This window comes from Cynoglossus semilaevis, chromosome 13, assembly GCF_000523025.1.
Source record: "Cynoglossus semilaevis isolate Cse_v1.0 chromosome 13, Cse_v1.0, whole genome shotgun sequence".
NCBI classification, from domain to species: Eukaryota; Metazoa; Chordata; class Actinopteri; order Pleuronectiformes; family Cynoglossidae; genus Cynoglossus; species Cynoglossus semilaevis.
Genome location: NC_024319.1, coordinates 8565304 through 8584174, shown reverse-complemented (window position 1 = coordinate 8584174; position 18871 = coordinate 8565304). Strand labels below are relative to the sequence as shown.

The window sequence follows — 18871 nt, the reverse complement described above, 5'->3', positions numbered from 1 at the left end:
TCAAACTTTTGATCACAGTATAATACTTTTCCAATAAATTCCTGAACAAATCTCTCCGAAAATAAAAGTTTCTCAAAAATGACTAAAAATACACTCATTTGCCTTAAAATACTTAGCTATGTCCATTTCTGTGGTTAAAATTCAGAAAAAATATACTTTTTTGGAACTCAAACTTTTGATCACAGTATAATACTATACTAAAAAAATTCTGAACAAATCTCAAAAGTTTCTCAAAAAGGACTAAAAATACACTCATTTGTAATAAAATATATACTATATAAATATAAAGCCAGCAGGGGAGGCAAACAGTACTCTGCCTCACCTCAAGGGGTCGTATGTGAACTGACAGGTGCTCTCCAGCTGGTGCCAACAGGGAATTGAAAGTCGGCACCAAGCGGTCAAGTAGGTCAATTACAGCGTTTTCTATGGTCTGTCTGAATCTGAAGTACGGCCTAAACAAGGTGATAAGTGATGGAAGACAAACGCCAGAGCTAAAAGGTTATCTTCAAACTACGGGACAGAAGAATCGTTCTCTTTAAATGTAGTGGTACAAACAAAAAGACTGGCTGTGTGTCTGTCCTGTAAGAAACCTCATTATTATTCTCATCGTGTGATAATGTCTGGATTACCTCAGGATACTGTGACCTGAAAAATTTGCAAAGAAGCCTCAGCTGACATGAGCTAAGCACATTCAAAGCCAGATTTCTTTTAAAACATTTGGAAATTCAAGGATTGGTTTGGCATTGGATGAGCAACGCAGACTCTTAAATATTAGCGTCCACAATGCTAAGGTGAGGGAAAACCGAGAGATACAACCATGGACTTACCTATACATAAAGGTAAGGCTTAAAAAAGTTTTTGTTTTTTCAAAATAAGATGGGAGTAAGTAGAAAAAAGTCAAGTATTTGATAACTGAATTTTTTGGCATAAAATATTTTTTTTTCTTATCTAGTTGATAGACAACCTTTGATTAAAGCACCAGAATTTAAAGTTTAAAAAATAACTGAAATTTTTATTGAAGGTCAAAATTATATTTGTGCTGCACTCATCTCTATACTTTAATTTGTTTACATTAAGTATGAATTGCTTAGACACAAGAAGGCTACTCTGTCCATTTGTATAAAAGAAAAGTTTTTTGTCGGACAAATGTTCCTGTGTATGTGTTTGTGTAAGTGTCATTGAAAGAGGAATGCTGATGGATATGAAGAATTACCAGGTGCATGCTGTTGGATGGATAGTGAAATAAGATGCTCTTTTCGGTTCTTACAATTGTAAATTTGAGCCATGAACCTCACCGCACATCACTGGTTTACACGAGCACTGTTGCTCCATCAGACACTGAAATGAAAAATATTTTAATGCAGTCACACAGCGGCCCTCCATATGTGAAACACGTTTGTACTTTTTTGTACTGGTAAGACCTGGGTTTCTCCATGTTTCATCACTTCTCCCACTTCTTTGATACTAAATCACAAGCGCGCGCGCGCACACACACACACACAGCTACATTGACTTTTTATTGTTCATCTGGGTCATTCAGTGCCGACAGATGCTGCCAGTTTTTCAATCAATAACACGGTGCCTACACCTATGGATCCTATGAAAAAGAATGAGTCTCTATGACTCATTGTTAAAAATAAGTTCGGTCTGTGCTGTGACAGCCTTTTTTGATCAGGCCAATCAAATTTTCATCTCACGTGGGGTCACCTGGAAGTCAAATAGGGGTTGCCTTAAGTGTGGAGTAATTGTTAAAAAAAAAAAAGATAGAAAGAAGATGAATATAAATCAAGTTAAATAAAAATAAGATGAATGTAAATCAAGATAAATAAAAATAAAATTAAACAAAGCAAACAAACATAATCAAAAATGAATTCTAGAACAAAAAGGGTCAAATCAAGGACTGTCAAATCACAAGCCAAACAACTTTGGGAACCACTGGGTTAATCGCCAAAAGTCACACATTTTAACGCAAATAACTGTAAGCATTAGGGTAAATAAAAAAATAAACCAATAACCAAACTATTATCTGACATAATGTTGGTATTTTGCTGACAGAAACACTTGTAAAGTATACAATACGGTGGCATGTAATTAGGCCATTGTGTTTGTGGTATGCAGTATTTCCAGTAAACACATACAGCCAATGAGGTTCATAAACTAAAAAGGAAATTAAAAAAATAAGCCAAAGCTCCACTGTAAATGTGACAGGATTCATGATGTAACGCACTGAAACACATTCAACCCAAGTTTACTTCAGCTTCTCCCTCGGCTATTGTATTTCTCAGTTCACTGTCAAATCATTTGGCAGTGATCACATGGTCCTAAACACCACAAATGGAACTGTTTCAGTAATCTCACCAACAACTTCAAAAAATGACAGCACACAGGGCAAATGAAATGAAAGTCAATATTTCATTTTAAAGTCAAGGTCCAGACAATCAAGTCAGCGATACTGCTTTACTGCACAAATGCCAGCATGTACACACACACGCACACAGACGATTTACTTTTTTTTTTTTTTTAAACAAAAGCAGTAATTTGTACCTTGAAATCATCTTCATGTCCCAACTGCCATCAATAAATTCTTGCCTGACAAAAAAAGTACCAGATTTCAGTACCAGTGAATAACACAACACCATGGTGGATCCTCAACTCTCCAAACAGCCAGGTCAGCTAGTTCAGAACACACGCGTTTACTGCAGTAACCTCAAGTGTCCATTTTCCAGCAATACTTCTAAGGAAATGTTGTTTTGTTCAAGCAACCACAATGCGGAAGGTCAAATCTGAGGTTCTCAAACAATGGCAAAAGGACCAATAGTGATGCCTGGGCTCCCTCTAGTGGTGCATGTTTTATTTATTGTTTGTATGTGTATCCTATATGTGATGGTTGAAAATGAACAAGATAAATGTTATCTTAGCATTTTTTTGGGGAAAAGCATTGACTGGATTACTATAAAATTGTACTGCATAACAATGGGATTTGTATCCATATAAGCGAAATATGTAGGAAAACAATTGAATTACAGGGAAACTGGTTGTGAATCTGAGAACCACACATAGTTGTATGGTTTTTTTAGATGAAAGCAAAGGATTTGCATGATATTTATCATAGTTTGTACTTATGAGTACATAGAATAAATGTTGCAGTATTGTATTATTATATTTCAGCTGCTTGCATCTGCTGAGGACCATGACAAAAAACCCACGACAGCTTCCAGAAATTAAGTTCAAAATCACAAACTTCCCAATAATTTAATACGTTGACACAGTTAAATGTATCAATGTATTATACAAAACAATGAAACCAACCAGTGATCCATATTCCTTATTATCCAAATTGTCCGTTAGTTACTAATAATAATCCTGAGCCGGTGCTTTCATGGTAGCACAAGTGCGTGCACACACCCTTCCTACAGAGATGAAGGTTGTCTGGGTGAGTAAAATTAAACATGAGTGCCGATGATGAATGTAAGTTAGCTTTTCACAGCATTTCCTCTCCTATCTTAATTTCCCTCCAGGGCAAAATTGGAATCTCTGTATCTCCGTATATTATCAGGCAAACAAGCAGACACACACACAACACACAGAGCGGGGACGAAGCTAAAATTAACAGCAGCTCCCTGGTAATAGGAGAACAATACATAACGCGAGGGTGCTTGGGATTTCAGATTGTGCGCATAGATTATGTTTTTAGATTCCAGATAACAAGGTGTCTGTGACTAAATGTACTGCTCCAGGCTAAACTCAAGCTGCATCCTCTCCCTCTTGCACTCGGCTCTGCCACAGTAACGGCTACACTTTCCTCCACTCCATCCTGCTTTTGCATCTCAATCATCTCAATTCATTTTTTCCCACATTATCAATTCTCCAATAAGAGCTCCAGCTGTTCCTCGGGTGCTGCCTTGACTGGAAACTGCTCTGTGATTTCACTGCAGAAAAGTGCAAGAGCTGGGTAAAACCTATATATGTACAAAAAAAACATCTTAAGAGCTCAGTTCAGCGTGTAGTCCTAATCCATCATCTGCATGTGTAAATACAATATTATGTGTTTGGAATCATTTCCTCATAGTCCAGCCCATGGGCTTAAAATCTGCAGGTTGTGTAGAATTCCTCTGGGCAACAGCACCTGCTGTTCAGGTGATGCTTTAGCACTCGAGCGGCTGCAGCTCCTCACGTGTGCACACATGAAAAGGAGATCTGATGCTGCGTGCATGTATTTTTCATTAATTTGTGCTGCTGGAAACAAAAGGGATATATCCATGTGCCAAAAAGACTGGATTTGTTTAACATTCAGTGAACAGAAGTTATTTTTGGGAATCAAAAACATGTTGGACCTTAAAGTGCTTTAGAACTCCCTACAGTAGCTCATTCTTTCCTGTGTTTTTTCCTTCCTTCTCAAAAACCCTATCCTGTTGTCAGGAAGTTCAGTCAAAATCAAATGTTAATGTGCACTGTCTAGTTGTCTCAGTCTCATCCCACTCCAGGGTTCACCTATAAGTTTTAATGGTTGATAATTAAAGATATTTGAAAAGTACTCACCAAAGATTTATCAAAGAATATCTCCAAGGTAAAACTCTGGACCAAAAAGAAGGAAGAAATGTGGAGAAAAGGGCAAAATATTCAAAGAAGAAAAACAACAAAAGTCTGGTTTAACTGTGCTGTCAATACGTCAGGTGGAGGTCAGGTGAAAATACAGTAGTAACTCTTAGGTGTCTTCAGTTAAAACTTGGTGGAGGCTCTGTAATGGTTTGGGGCTTAATTTCTGTGAGGTTAAAAACACCTAAAAAAAAAAAAAGAACATCAACATTAGGTGTCATCTATGACTCATCCAGTAAATAATAAACTTTCCTTTTGGAACAGAATTTAGATTTCATTAAACTGAATTATAGTATAATATCAATTTAAACTAGGAATAAAGCATGACTAGAATCAGACGACACTCATTAAGAGCCAAATATTGAGCAGCAATAATAAATCAGACAGACACTGATCGCTGAGTAGTTACTCTTATAATTTTACAGCAATGGAAAAAACCATTTATACAAGAAAATAATGACCCAGATAATCAGAAACAAAACGTGTGCACACTTGGAATCAAATTAAATATATGTTGTCAGTAAATATACTGATGGATGTTCACCTGTTTTTAAAAGTTTGTGTTTGTGTGTGTGTGTGTGTGTGTGTGTGTGTGTGTGTGTATCGCCTCTGTGTCTTCTCCTTCAGGGTTAATAGCACGCCATCAAATACGACTGGGATCTCGTCCTTGTCCTTGAACTTTCCCGTCCTCTCAACAACCTGACATAGAGACAAGGTCACATCCATTACATTCTATTCTCAGATGCATGATTTAAAAGGTCAAATGTCAAAACTCTACATATTGCAGAAACCTTAATTTACAATTCTTCAATCTCATCAAATCTCAAATATTAAGTTTCAGTTGTACGACGTTAAACATTCAATATACTGTTGCTAAAGACATACAAAAACGTGAGCAGTGTCTAAATAATACTCATTATGGTAAGTAAACACATAATATAAAGTACAAATAAAACACTAAGGAATGTACATAGTGAGTAATTTTCAGAAGTATCACAGAACTGTGCATTCACTAAAGGCCTACTAGTGCGAGGAACGACGCCAAAACTTCCTCCTGGTTAATTTATAAACCTCATGTACAGTATATATACAACTATAATCCTAATAGAACTAAATAACTCATAGCATCTGAGCAGCTAAAAGAGAAATACCTTTCTCAACGTTGTTCTGTTTCAATCTGAGGACCTGATGTTGGGGCCTGTATCGGCTCACAGAATGGAGGGTAATAACTATTAAACAGAATTAGCATTAGCATGGACGATGAAAGCTTTAACGGCGATTCTTTCTACAATAAACAATCCGTCTTACCGACGTAACTCGGCTCCTTCATTCTGTCACTTGGCTCTTGATACTCGCGCAGGTTTATCTGTCTGCTTTCACATTGTACTTGTACTTGGTTTTCTCATTTCCTACATGAAATCGCTTTTGCAAATCGCTTCCTTATTTTCTGCTGATACACGACCGAGGAAATCCGTGCTTCACCTGTACACTAACAAGCTCAACGTCAACAGCGTAGCTCCTGATTGGCTGTTGAGGGCTACACCCCCCTACCCCCCGGGATGAAGTGAATCCAGTGGTAGATTCAAGTGTAACAGGACATTTGAAATGTTGCCGATATGCAGAATTAAAGAATTATTTAATATACATTATCTGTTATCGGTCTTTTATGTTTTTACATACACCTTCAATCAATGCAATTATGATTTCAAAGAAAATGAAAACGGAAAACATCCATTAGGTCACAAAGCGAAAACAGTTTAGAGGCTTCTGCAAATTACACACATACACAATACACACATACATTTTTCCCAAAAATAAAGAGAAATTATATTAAAAATGAACTGTAAGTCTGAGAATTCCTATAAGTAAGAACATATTTCAGACAGCGAAATAACAGGGATGGCTAAAGACTTGTGCAACATTACAGTACATATTGTAAGTTAATATGCACTATGATAGATAATCCACAGGCACTTACATCATTTCTACAAAGAATTCCTCCATAAAAGGAAGTGTACTGAGATGCTGTAGGCTACTTGTTAATCTCTGAGGTCTTTCACAACATCTTAGGCTAAATGATAAAAGCTGCAAGAAACTCTAAGCTAAATGTGTCTTTTGTTGACAGTCCTGCTCAATCAATTAACTGTTGTGCACTGTGTGGGAACATGGAAATGTCCCCCCTGAAGCCTCTGCTGCGCCCTGATGTAATGAAGGGGTAACTTTCACCTCAACAGACTGGGAGAAACAGGGAGTCTAATCATATCGTCAAATTCGACAGACAGTGTCCTCTTAAAGTTGTCAAGTCCAATGTTAACTTGTGTAAGAGTTATGAAGAACAACCTCTGTAATTACTTTATAATTATTTTTATTTTTTATTTAAAAGTGACAGAAAAATATAATGATAATTGATTTACAGTAATGACTGTTTTGTTGAAAAGCACAAATCCAGTTCTGTACAAAACTTTAAATCCAACATTAAGAAATGTATCAAAATTATAATTTTTTCATCATCTAGGAACAGCATTTATTTTCTTTCTTTTTTTTTTCTTTTTCTTTTTTTTTTAGAGTAATGAATTATTTATTTTTTTAAATCTGCTCCATGATCTGCAGCCACATCCACAATCCCAGCTGTTTATTTACGCTCATATTGAGTCAACCTTTCATGGCAGGACACACATAATCTTGTTATGAGTTTCAAGGTTGTCTAGGTGACTGAAATTAAACAGGAGTGGAAATAATGGCTGTAAGTTGCCTCCTTTCACAGATTCTCTAGATGTTGCTACAGTACATCTTAATTCTTGCCTAAGGCAACAGTGGAACATTCTGGTTCATTAATATAGCTCACATAAACACACACTACACATGCATACAAAGGAAAGAGGGGCTTAAACGCACTCCAGCTCTTTGGTAATGCAAAAATAATACAAAAGAGAAGGATGTAAGGCGTTACAGATTGTGTGTGCAGATAATGTTGTTAGATGCGAGATAACAGGATGTCATTGAATATTCCGCTGCGGGCGAAGAATGACTCCATTTTTTAACAGAATTATTCTGGTTCCTCCCAGCTTGATAAAAGTGTGGCACACTTTTTTCCAGCTTTAAGTGATGTTGTGCAGCTCAAAATCTGGCACAGCTGCCCGGGAAATTGAAACGCATGCCTGGCAAAAACAAGACATCCGTACACAAATCTCGTCCACCATCTAAATGCGTTCTGTTAGGTTTGATTACAATCATTTGCAGATGATGCAAAACTTTACAACCATATCACCGGGGCACAATGATCTGCTATAAATGTTTAGCTTCCATATAAAACATATCAGTGATTAGGTGTGCACAAGGATGATAAGGTATTCCGTGGCTGCTTGTGCTGACCAAACGTGTAATTCCTTTTTACACACTTGAGGGTGTGTGCATGTGTGATTGCTTGATTACTCTAACCCCGCTGTCCTTTGTGTCAAACAAGGAACTATGTGTGAATTAAACAGTCACACGGTTCTGTGCCCTGGAGAAGAGGCAGGATTAGTCTGCAAATTTGTGGGAGAAAATAAGGGGATCAATAACGTCCTCGGCAGAAACAGAAACCTCAGGGAAACAACGGCACACGTTATAGGGAGAGGAAAAAAAGAGGTTCAACTATTGGAACTGGCTGTGTTTTCTCATCTAAACACTTTACATCAGCATGTGACTCCTTTTGATTTACTCTGCTCTAAAAATAAACAAGGGGATGAAAATCCATTTTGTTTAAAATGAATAAAATGTAAGAGGTACTAAATGGGAAAGCTGGGTCCTTTACATTCTGACCTGTAGCTGGTGTGATAGACACAGTGTAAAACCTCAGCACCCTCAGAGTCTTATAAACCTGGTGGAAGACTGTGAAAACATTGTGCTAAAGAAAGTGCAGCCTTTTAAACAGTATATTCTGAAAGAAGTCTACAGCATGAATATGATTTACTTTTGACTTTTGGTCTTTTTGGTCCAAAACTAGTTCTCATTCACAGGTACATTTAGAGTCTGTACTGCACACATCACACTGACTGTAGGCCAGTAATTCATACACTGAACTGTACCTTTAATGACAGGGTTGAACTGGCATGGGGGAGGGAGCGGTCAACGGAGCGTTGGCAGTCTTTTCAGGGCCATTGTACAGAAGCACACAACCATCTGCATTCACATTCACACCTATGGATATTTTAAAGTGTCCGACTGCCTTTTCCTGCATGTTTTAGACTGGAAAAAGAAATGAACAGAGACTGTGGGAACATGCAAACTTTGGACCAGGGATTATACTCCTGAGCCAGTGATGTGGAAATACCAGTGGCAACAACCACTTATTCCACCTTGTTGACCTCACTGAAATCAGCAATAATTATTGGTTAGGTTGTTGTATAATTTTAGGGGAACTGTAGATGTGTAGAGTTTTAACTAAGAAATAAATCAAGAAGTTACTTCTTCAAATTTAACACAAATTAAGAAAATTTTATTAGTGCCGTTTAGATTAGTTTGATTTTAAACAGTTCTCTCTCTAACTGTTGAATAAAGAAATGTCAGTCATCAAACTTTAACCTTGACGAACTGGCATCCCTAGTTCACAGGTTTGTGGCCTTGTTGTCACCCACGGTTTCCTTCGACTGGTTCCTCTCCCAGCCTTGTCGAATGCGGGTGAGGGTGCGGTCCACACAGGGAAGGAGGAGTAGCAGTTTTAGCACCAGAACCACTGACGGCACAATCAGGCAGAGCATGTACCCAGGAGGAGTGTACCACTTGTAGGTGGAGAGCTTGAGAAATTTGTTCCAGCCGTACACGTAACCATGAGCAGTACATATGAACAGGGTGAGGTGGCCCAGCTTGGACTGAGGGAAAGAAGAGGGCAACGTTCAGGCAGTTAGCTTTAGGAACTTTTCAAGTTGAACAATTAGAATTCTCACTTAGCTATAAGTCTTTCATCTACGCAGATGATACTGTGGTAGAATGATGGGGCAAAACTTATCAACTGAATTATTTTCAATTGAAGTACACTGAAACAGTTTTTTTTCTTTTGTACGACGTGTTTTCAATTGAGATGCGCTTTAAAAACTCTGCCCACTTTCTGTTCAGCCAGCTGTTAACTGTTATATTCATGCTTTTCTAATTATATTTTTATGTATGTTGACCATGGTTTTATTGGTATATTGTCTTATATAATGACATATATATAGTAGTTTAAAGAATTTAGTTTAATATAGGACGATTTGTTTCCTTACTTAACATAACTGGATATAAACATTTTGTCCTCACTGTGGTTTGGGTTGAACTCACACCTATAGAGTGCACAGAGCTGTGCAAACTACATATGTAGAGTAACACTGCCTTTGAGTTACACATTTACTGAAACCCAGCTGTATCAGTCTGTGAAAAGATCTGGATGACTCTACTTCAAACTTAAACCATTTTTAATGATTAAACTGTTCCTTAGTGGCATACAGATTATATTCTTAAACAAGCACATAATCTGTATGTAGATTTTTTTTGTAGATTTCTGTACATTTTTACCAAGATTTTTACCAATTAAGGCGTGGCCAACATAGTGTCATTATTTCATGCAATAAGTCGAGCGAATAGAGTCAAATGGGCCAGACAAAAAGCATTTAGAACATATCAAAACCATATTTCACTCTGTTATGTAATGTGATGTAAACATCAGAGTTCTACTGTAACAACAACATTTAAATAGTCTTTCTTCATTTCCTCTGCTTCCAACGCCCTTTGTGTGAGCTTAAAAATACAACTTGTTTCCCAGTCGGCTCATAATCATTGGTTTTGTAGCACCAGTGGCCTTTGAGGCTCAGTTATTGTTAATTACTTGGATAATGTGCCTTCATTTACATTTTTAGCATTCGCCTCCTAATGTTGTCATCCGCGGTGAATTACAATGAGTGTAAACAGCACAACAATAAGGAAACATTCATATGAATGTTATGCTGTAATGCTTCCATAATGCTAATGAGGGGTTTTTATTAAATCAATTTAAAACAGCAAATCCCTGTGGTGAGAGTAGGTATATTGAAATGTACCCATATGTACATGGACAACTAGTGACTACTGTGATCACAACTGCAACAGAAAAACTGCTAACATAAATACCTGTTTTTCTTCTACCTTTCACAACAGGTCATATTGATTATACTGACCTTGACCTGAGCATCAGGATTTATTCCCACTCTGAGGTCTACCACAGATGTGACCTTTACACAAATGGACGTGTGACCTGAATTAACAATTTTCTCACCGGGGATTACACCAGATATCATAATTCTATTTAATGAATAACTTAACATTTAAAATCTTGGGCTAATTTCTGCCCGGCTCCTGCTCTGTGAGCCAGTGTTAGGCTGTTGGTTAACTAGGCTCTGGGGAAACAGGGCAGATGACATAGTGCTTCTGTAGCCGTTTAATGACCCTGAAGTAAATGTGAAAAGTCTAGATTATCACAAAGGAAGATTACGGCGACTGATAAAGAGCACATGATTGATAATGTTTGCCGGCGTAAAGGTGAACGAATCCACACAAACAAACACAGAGATGTATCGGTAGAAGCACCGGCAAATGGAGCATGTTTCAGTTCCAGCTGTACTCTGACCTGGATGAAGGTGAACTCTCTCCAGCTGAGAGAGCCTCCTACGGAGGGCAGCGATGTCAACGCGAGCAGGACGTAGAGAAAGAAACCTGTGATTCCCAGCACATAGAAGGAGTCTGTGCCCCACGCTTCTGTGTTATCAAAGTAAAACGGTGTGGTTTTGTTTTCCTTCATCTGAGGGGAATAAGAAAGACAAACACAGAGGTACAGAGAAATAGATGAACTGCTTAAATAATATTATATCATATAATAGCTCTTCAAGTACATTCAACATTGAAAATTATGAATACAGGTGTAATGAAGAGAAAAACACTGTGATGTGGTTTTGAATGTAGTAAATAACAGATTTTATGTATTTTTTCCAATAGCCAGTGATAGCTACTGGGTATAAACCCATACAAAAACTGGCATCAGTTTTGTGGCCAATACTTCATTCAAAATGTGTCAGTCCAATGATAGGTAGTTTTTGTTTACTCTTAAGAAAGACACCGGAGTGATTGGTGAAAAAGCTCTGCTCACTTTCTGTTCAGTAGGCCGAAATTTAAACTGTACTTATCTTGTTTTTTTAAATATTATTTTTTATTTATTTTCCCTTTAGTTTTATTAATGAATTTGAAATCACTTTAACACATTTAGTTTAATAAAGAATAAAAAAAATGTGTTTACTAATTGTTCCTGAAAATGTATGTAAAATATATGGACAGAGTTATGGTCTACCTCGTCCACCACACGTGAGATGAGTTTGTGTCTGACAGAGTAGCGAATAGGAATGACGAACGTATAGATGGCATGGAGGAAGGCGAAGCCCAGTGCAACCAGACCCATCTGCTTCCTGCACAGCATCCAGCGGTCCAGCCAATCAGGGAAGCGCCTAGCACATGACAAAAGGAAAATTGTTTAGTCAGCTACATCTACCAGCAAGACCAAAAAAACACATGGATGATAAAACATTTGTGTTTTCGTTCTCTTACTTGTATTTGGTTCCTCTGTAGAGCTGCAGGAAGGCAGCGATGACACCGGGCAGGTAACACAGAGACAGCATGATGAGTGACACGATGGGAAACACCTGAAAGATGACGGACAGTGCTCAAATCACGTCTTTGCATTGAAGGGATCACGAAAAAAGTGAGTGGGTGTGTGGGGTTCGGGAGTCTTTACCTTGTTGGCCAGAGATATCATAATTCTGTAGGAGATATCCTTCTCCTGTTCCACGTATGCATAGATGACATCTCTAATGAGCAGGTAGAAGAAGAAGAAGGCAGTCAGGCCGACGGCCACACACAGAGGCAGCCTCCACTCTGGGAACAGCCGCAGGGGAAAGTCCTCAATTTCTCTGGCTGCAGACAGAGAACCTTTATCCAGGACTGTAAGTCCCAGCTTGGTGGCCACATCTGCTGCTGCCCGCTTCGCCTCCGCACTGTTCCCACACAGAAACACCTGGAGAAAAACCCGGAAAAGTAAAGCAAACACCAACGGCAGACAGTTAGTTTTTACATTTGTTATCCCTTGGCACACTAACATAAAGATTCCCTTTGAAACTGGAAATATACAGTAGATCTACCAGGTCCATTTGTGACCTACTGGTAGATCACGATGTAGGGGATTTGACGCTCGTTTTTTGTTGACTGTTACTTGATGGGCAGTAGGAGGCCTAATAACGCTTCCTGTCTGTGAAGATTTACTCATCATTACCTTTGAAAATGTCTCCATCTGTAATTATGTCTGATACAATCTGTTATTAACAGAAGTGGATGGAGCTTCGTTCAGAAGCTTCTGTAGTCCAGAGCCTCATATAACACTCTGAATGTTGAATTAGTCGCCAGTTTCGTTATCTCTAAATATCGACAGCCGGAATCTGTCGCCACAATTAACCTTTTGTTTGCCCTGTCTGCCCCATTCTGTCTCCAATTATGTTGAAATAAAGCGAGAAGATGGGCGTAGCATATGTTGGAAGAAAGTTGTAAACGGATGTGAACAGCATTATATTCATACACTGCTCATTTTCCTGCTGCTTTTTTTTTTCATCTCACCAGTTGGAGCGTATTACTACAGTCACAGCTCGGTGATAAAACAATTAAGATGTGTAAAAAGTGCAAAAAAAAATTACACTCTCATTTAAATCAAGATAGATGGTTGGGGAGCATTAGAGGCAAAGAGAGTGTTTGACGGGCGTAGAGGCGAATCAGTGAGATTGAGCAGTTTTCCCCCAGGTGTGTATATAAGTGGAGCGGGCGGCCAGCCATGTCTCCCTACATTACTGCACCAGTAACAGCAGGGGACGACCGACAGACTAAATCTCCATCTGAATGTAAATGTGACAGAGCCGCAACCCCGCTGTGGATCTGATCAAATGGCTGGCTGGGGAATAGTACGCACTCACGAGTGTGTGTGCACGCGGCTGCGGACTGTATCTACACAAATGCGCACACATTCAAACTCACAACTCCCGCTTGCTCGTAGCTACCTGTTTTCAAAGAAAATAGAGCACTGCGGTACATTGTGTGTGTGTGTGTGTCTGTGAGCGAGGGTGTGTGTTTCTGTTGAAAAGGATTGGAGGCAGATTCAGGTTTGGTCTCCTGAGGTTCCAGCATGTTTGCGTTTTCTCTTTGAAGCTGCAACAGAAGCTGCAATAAACATTGGTCTTTTGACTTTGTAACATCATAAAGTGTGTTTGTTTGTTTCTTTGTGTGTGTTTACACAGACTCTGACCCCATTTTTCTTCCCACATTGTTGTTGAAAATGCGGAAAAATCAATATTATGCAGTAATGCAAATTAAATCAATTACTTTCCTCAATTTTGTCTGCTCTCGTGGAGGAGACTCCATCTACCTTCACCAACAGAAGTTGTGACAGTGTTGCTGTAAAACATGCTTCATTTGAAGATTGTAATATCCCTTGTGTTCCCCTTGGGTCTGTCTGAATATTACTTTTTGTTCAGGTTGAAGAGAGCCTATGCTCTTCCTTTGTTTATCTGCTGTAGGCCAAGACTGCTGGGATTGATCCATGTTGTTTTGAACTTTTTCTTTTTTGTCTACAGTATGTATGGCTTAATTAGCACTGACAAATAAAAATAAAATATTAACTCTGATTATGTTCGTTCGTGTAGATTAATCTGGATTAATGTCGTTTCAATGAGATGACTCAACATTCTGAAATATAATAAATCAAAACAGTTGGATGTAAAGCGTAATTCACACCTGATTTTATTTGTGACTAATCCAAATGATGGAATCATTCATTTGGAAAAATGTCCAGAAATATATGCAACATTTAGCTTCAAACAGTTAGAGTTTGTAGTCTTTGTCTACTTAAGCAACAAAATTAACATTAATTCCATTTGTCGTGTCATTAGGACTCGATCAGCGTGTTCCAGTCTTTCTGTTACATCACAGACCATTCAGCCTCAGACGTGTCTGTTACTGGGTTCACTCACTCACCTGTTTTCCTGCGAGAAGTCCATTCTGAAGGGCCCATGCGGACAGAGTGTTAAAGCCTTTCACCACAGTAGCTTTGGGAACAAGTCTGGAAAACACACAGCAACAATTTATACAACCACTAATAATCAAAAAAAGGGAAAACAGGTGAAAATGTTAGTGTTTGAACTAAACACTACAGGTCTGAAGCAGCCACGAGCCTCAGTTTCCTTAAGTTGATTGTGAATAGTTTTAACTGGTATAAAATAGAACGCTTTATTCTCACAGATAAAAGTTCCAGAATATTTTTTTTTAAATGAAGAACAAAGACATCCGTGGCTAAAACTGCAAAACGATCTTTGTGCTCAACCTTCATGTTTCAAAGTTTGTTCCAACTTACATTAATAGATGAACCACAAACCACAACAACCCAGTGGATTCACTGAAGACTTAAAGTGTTCTTTCAGATTGAACATCCAGGATTTGTTATAAAATAAAGCAAACACATAACTTTGCCATCAACATTGTAACCTTCAAAAATTGAAATTGTGAAATCAGAGCAAACATCATTTTTTTAAGCAAACATAAATGAAATTATTTTATTTTTCCATTTTAACTAACTTGATCTACATAAAATAATAGAGTTGTAATGTACAGATGTAACGTATTACATTATTAGATGTAATGTATTATTTTGCCTACCTTTGCAAGTAGGTGGCATTGGCTTCAGGATACACGTCCTTCTTCAGATTGTTACTGAGATCCACCAGCACCTTTATGGATAAAAGTATTAAATCAATGGTGAAATTAAAGTCAGGTTTTTGATTATATTTCACAATAGAAATGCAGGTGTTGATGTCACACTTTGGTTTAGTTCAAACAAAGCTTTTCTTTAAAAAGAAATTAATCAAATAAAAATAAGGGGAAAAAAGATGAGGAAAAGATCATCACTGTGCATTATCTACAAATTAAAATAAATTAAATTAAATTAAAAATAAACGTCCATTACAGTTAAATTGAATTTTCATCATCATTTTCTATATCCATTTTTTCAGGATTAACTTATTTTACCACAGTTTTTAAGTGCAACAATTAAGAAATTGGAACGTATTGTCCAACAAAATGATAAATGCTAAAGAAAAGGATGGCACTGCGGCCTTGCTCTACACATTAAAGTTAATGTATATATAATAATGTATTGTAAGACCTCAGCTTGTAGTCATTGTCTTTTATTTACACTGATAATAATATAAAAGAGAAGAGCAACATCAGGTCTAATGCTACAGTCATTATATTGAATACTAAACCTTTTCCTCCAGATGCGGTGCCAATGTCTCCAGGAATCCATAGTGTTCTCTGTGAACACAAATAAAGATCAGGCTGCTGGACCGAGCTGCTGCCACATGGTTCATCACCTGCACAACACAGACATCCAGAACATTTCTTCTAACATCACACTTCTTCTCCTGCTCATGATAAATTAGTGTCATGTCCAGTGTCATGTCATTTGTTATACCTGAGCTCCCGGAGGCAGAGGGCCACAGCTGTGAGGTCTGCGGCTACCGTAAACAACCCTGTAGCCGGACTGGAGCAGACGCAGGCCCAGAGAGCGTCCAAGGTCCCCAGTGCCGAAGATACACAGCATGTCTGTCTCAGCGGCTGAGTCCAAATCGTGCAGCAACACACTTTCAGGCTTCATCTCTTCTGGCATGCCACCATTCGCTGATATGTTTATACGGTGTCAGGCACAACATGTGCAGTTATACTGCCTTAGAGCCTGACCTGTGAACTGCCTCTCCTACAGAGCCCTGGAGTGTGGACCAACACGTGGTGTGTGTGTGTGTGTGTGTAAAATAAATTGCTTTTAATCAACATACACACAAAACCATGTGGACCTGAGTCACATATGAGCAGAGCCAGGTTTATGTTTATAGAGCCCACATGCTCCTGTATTTATCGTGGTGAGTCATCAACACACCCAGTAGTTTACAAACAGTTTATCGCTTGATTGCTGGTCATTGATTATAACACTGGAGTTGGAAAAACTAATCAGCAACATGGAGTAGAAATCCTGTCATAAACTCACGTCACATGGTAAAGCCTGGACCAGTGGATTTGTTTTCATTGTTTACCAGCTAAGAACATGTTCAAATGTAGAGTCTAATTGTTAAGATTAAAATCATTTTTCAATAATTCACATGGAGACCTCATCAAGTATTGTTGTGAATGGTCTAAACCAGCGGCACCAAGGACTAGTCGACCAGTACCAGCCAGTCACTGATCATTAAAGAATCGTTAAGGATCGGTGAACTTTCAAAATAAACCTTTTTTTTTTAGAATTAAAATCTGAAAGATGTTTTTATTTTGAGAATTTACCAGATTCTTTTTACATAGAATAAAGTATTATTTTTATCACTGCAGCCTTATACCAAATGACCCTCGGACTGGTGCCAGTCCATGGACCTGGGGTTGGGCATCACTGTTATACGATACTTGGTGATGTCATAATAATATGAGATCCTTTATCTTATCTTATCTCACTGACAACCTCATACACTCCAAACTTTGATATTCCAGCTGGGGCAAGAATAATATTCCAAACAACCACCAGCCCACCATTCTAAAGTGAGACGTTAGTTTAGTTTAGAAAGAAATATGACTCGACTTAAAAACTTCTGGCGAGTTGTATCACAAGATGAAACAAAAAAAAATGAACATATTGTGTTTTATATGTGGTGGCTTAACTTTTTATGAATGTGCCAGTAAGTTTTCGGAAGCGGGTGTGTGTGCACTGAAATGGGTCAGAGCGTTCAGAGCTGAGCAGAGTCTCAGCTGTGTTTTGCAGCACCTGGGGAGTTGGAGTCAGCAGTCAGGGTGAATATCTGGCTGCAGAGACGACGCTGAACATCACATCAACCAACAGTGACTACGATCCACTCCACAAACTGGGCTTCACTGTAACTATGGTGTGAAAGATCATCAGTTCTGTGTCCTCGTGTTTTATTCAAAAGATGTAAGTCATTAACACACAGGAAAAAATGCAAACTGGTAATAATACAATAATAAAGGGAATATACTGTATATGGAAATACAATTAGCTATTCTAATTTTTTTTTTTTGTGCAGACCAATTGTCTGAAACCTGTTGCTTCTGAGCTGGCAGCCAGTGACTTATCTGTGCCTGACAAATACTGTTATAGTGGCACTGAATTTTCTCTGTTATACAGACATTTTCAACTTGCTTGCTAACAGCAAAACACCATGATATTCCTCCTCAACTCAAGAGGAGCTGGTTTTAGGTCTACACAAAATAAATATTTTGTTTGTATTTTATATTCTTTTCAGAATTTATCCGGCGATAAAACGATAAAAATGTTCCTCCTGTATTTAAAAGGTTCCCGGCCTGTGATCTTTTGAACTAAATCATTTTATTGATTGCCACCTTCACCAGTTCACCCTACAGACAACACAGCTGTCATGTGACATTTAGTAACTGCAACAATCTAACGACTGAGTTGTTAACCACTTAGCTCTGACCATCAGTCTGTTCCAGTCAGGAGACCACCACTAACTCCCAGAACTGAAGAAGCTTCTAGAACAAGAGCCGTTTTCCACTACGCACGCTCACTTTGTACCAGCAACCGCTGTTTGGAAAGTGTGACTCCACCTTGTCAGTAATATTTACAGCAGGCAGGCAGCACATTACCTGAGGAACTTTAGGTGTCAGGTCCATAAATAAGGCATTAATGTGGTCCTGCGGGGGATATCGCAGCTAAATGAGAAGTCATTTTATGTGTTACCTTAAGGGCATTTATTCAATTGTGGTATTGGGAGAATTGACCTGATAGCAGATCCACTCAGAGAGCTCACTTACTAGCATTGCCTTTCAGACACTGCTGCTCTCCACTCTCTCCCATTCTACTTCAGTGCCTGTCTCTCCTGCACTCTGTCCCTGCTTTTAATCTTTATATCCTTGCTGTTGATTTTTTATTTCCAGCCGATCCCTCGCACATCATCTTCTTCTTCTTTTTTTGTTTTTTAGCTACCGCTAAGTTAATCAGCAACATTCTGTCGACACTGGCTCCTGGTAAGGTTCATTTGTAAATACCTGTGGTCATTGGCAGAGACAACATTGGAATCTGAACAGAGACGTCATGGGTGGCAAACCTTGTCAGAGCTTTTTGTCTGTTCTAACTGTTATCCCCCAAATATTAATAAGATCATTTTATGACAGACCAGTGAAGTACTCC

General features: G+C 38.4%; 1 protein-coding gene and 1 long non-coding RNA gene across 2 annotated transcripts; both read right to left on the bottom strand.

Moving 5' to 3' along the window:
* Positions 1-4991: 4991 nt before the first annotated feature.
* Positions 4992-6135, bottom strand: LOC103388395 (uncharacterized). Its single transcript, XR_522510.3, has 3 exons — positions 5905-6135; positions 5748-5825; positions 4992-5295 (listed from the first exon to the last, which is right to left on the bottom strand). It is a non-coding gene; the product is annotated as an uncharacterized LOC103388395 (long non-coding RNA).
* Positions 6136-9056: 2921 nt separating this feature from the next.
* On the bottom strand, positions 9057-17281 carry LOC103388396 (metalloreductase STEAP4-like). The gene is made up of 9 exons (XM_008323350.3): positions 16139-17281; positions 15930-16037; positions 15325-15395; positions 14647-14731; positions 12368-12646; positions 12181-12275; positions 11927-12080; positions 11213-11383; positions 9057-9446 (listed from the first exon to the last, which is right to left on the bottom strand). The coding sequence occupies exons 1-9, from the start codon at positions 16331-16333 to the stop codon at positions 9183-9185; spliced, it is 1422 nt and encodes a 473-aa protein (XP_008321572.1). The 5' UTR covers positions 16334-17281; the 3' UTR covers positions 9057-9182.
* Positions 17282-18871: the final 1590 nt, after the last annotated feature.

Coding starts and splice junctions, on each gene's coding strand:
- LOC103388396 (XM_008323350.3), bottom strand. CDS start 16,333: ATGCCAGAAGAGATGAAGCCTGAAAGTGTGTTGCTGCACGATTTGGAC. Junction 16,038..16,138: donor CTCTGCCTCCGGGAGCTCAG/GTATAACAAATG, acceptor TGTGTTGTGCAG/GTGATGAACCATGTGGCAGC. Junction 12,081..12,180: donor TACAGAGGAACCAAATACAA/GTAAGAGAACGA, acceptor GTCATGTGCTAG/GCGCTTCCCTGATTGGCTGG.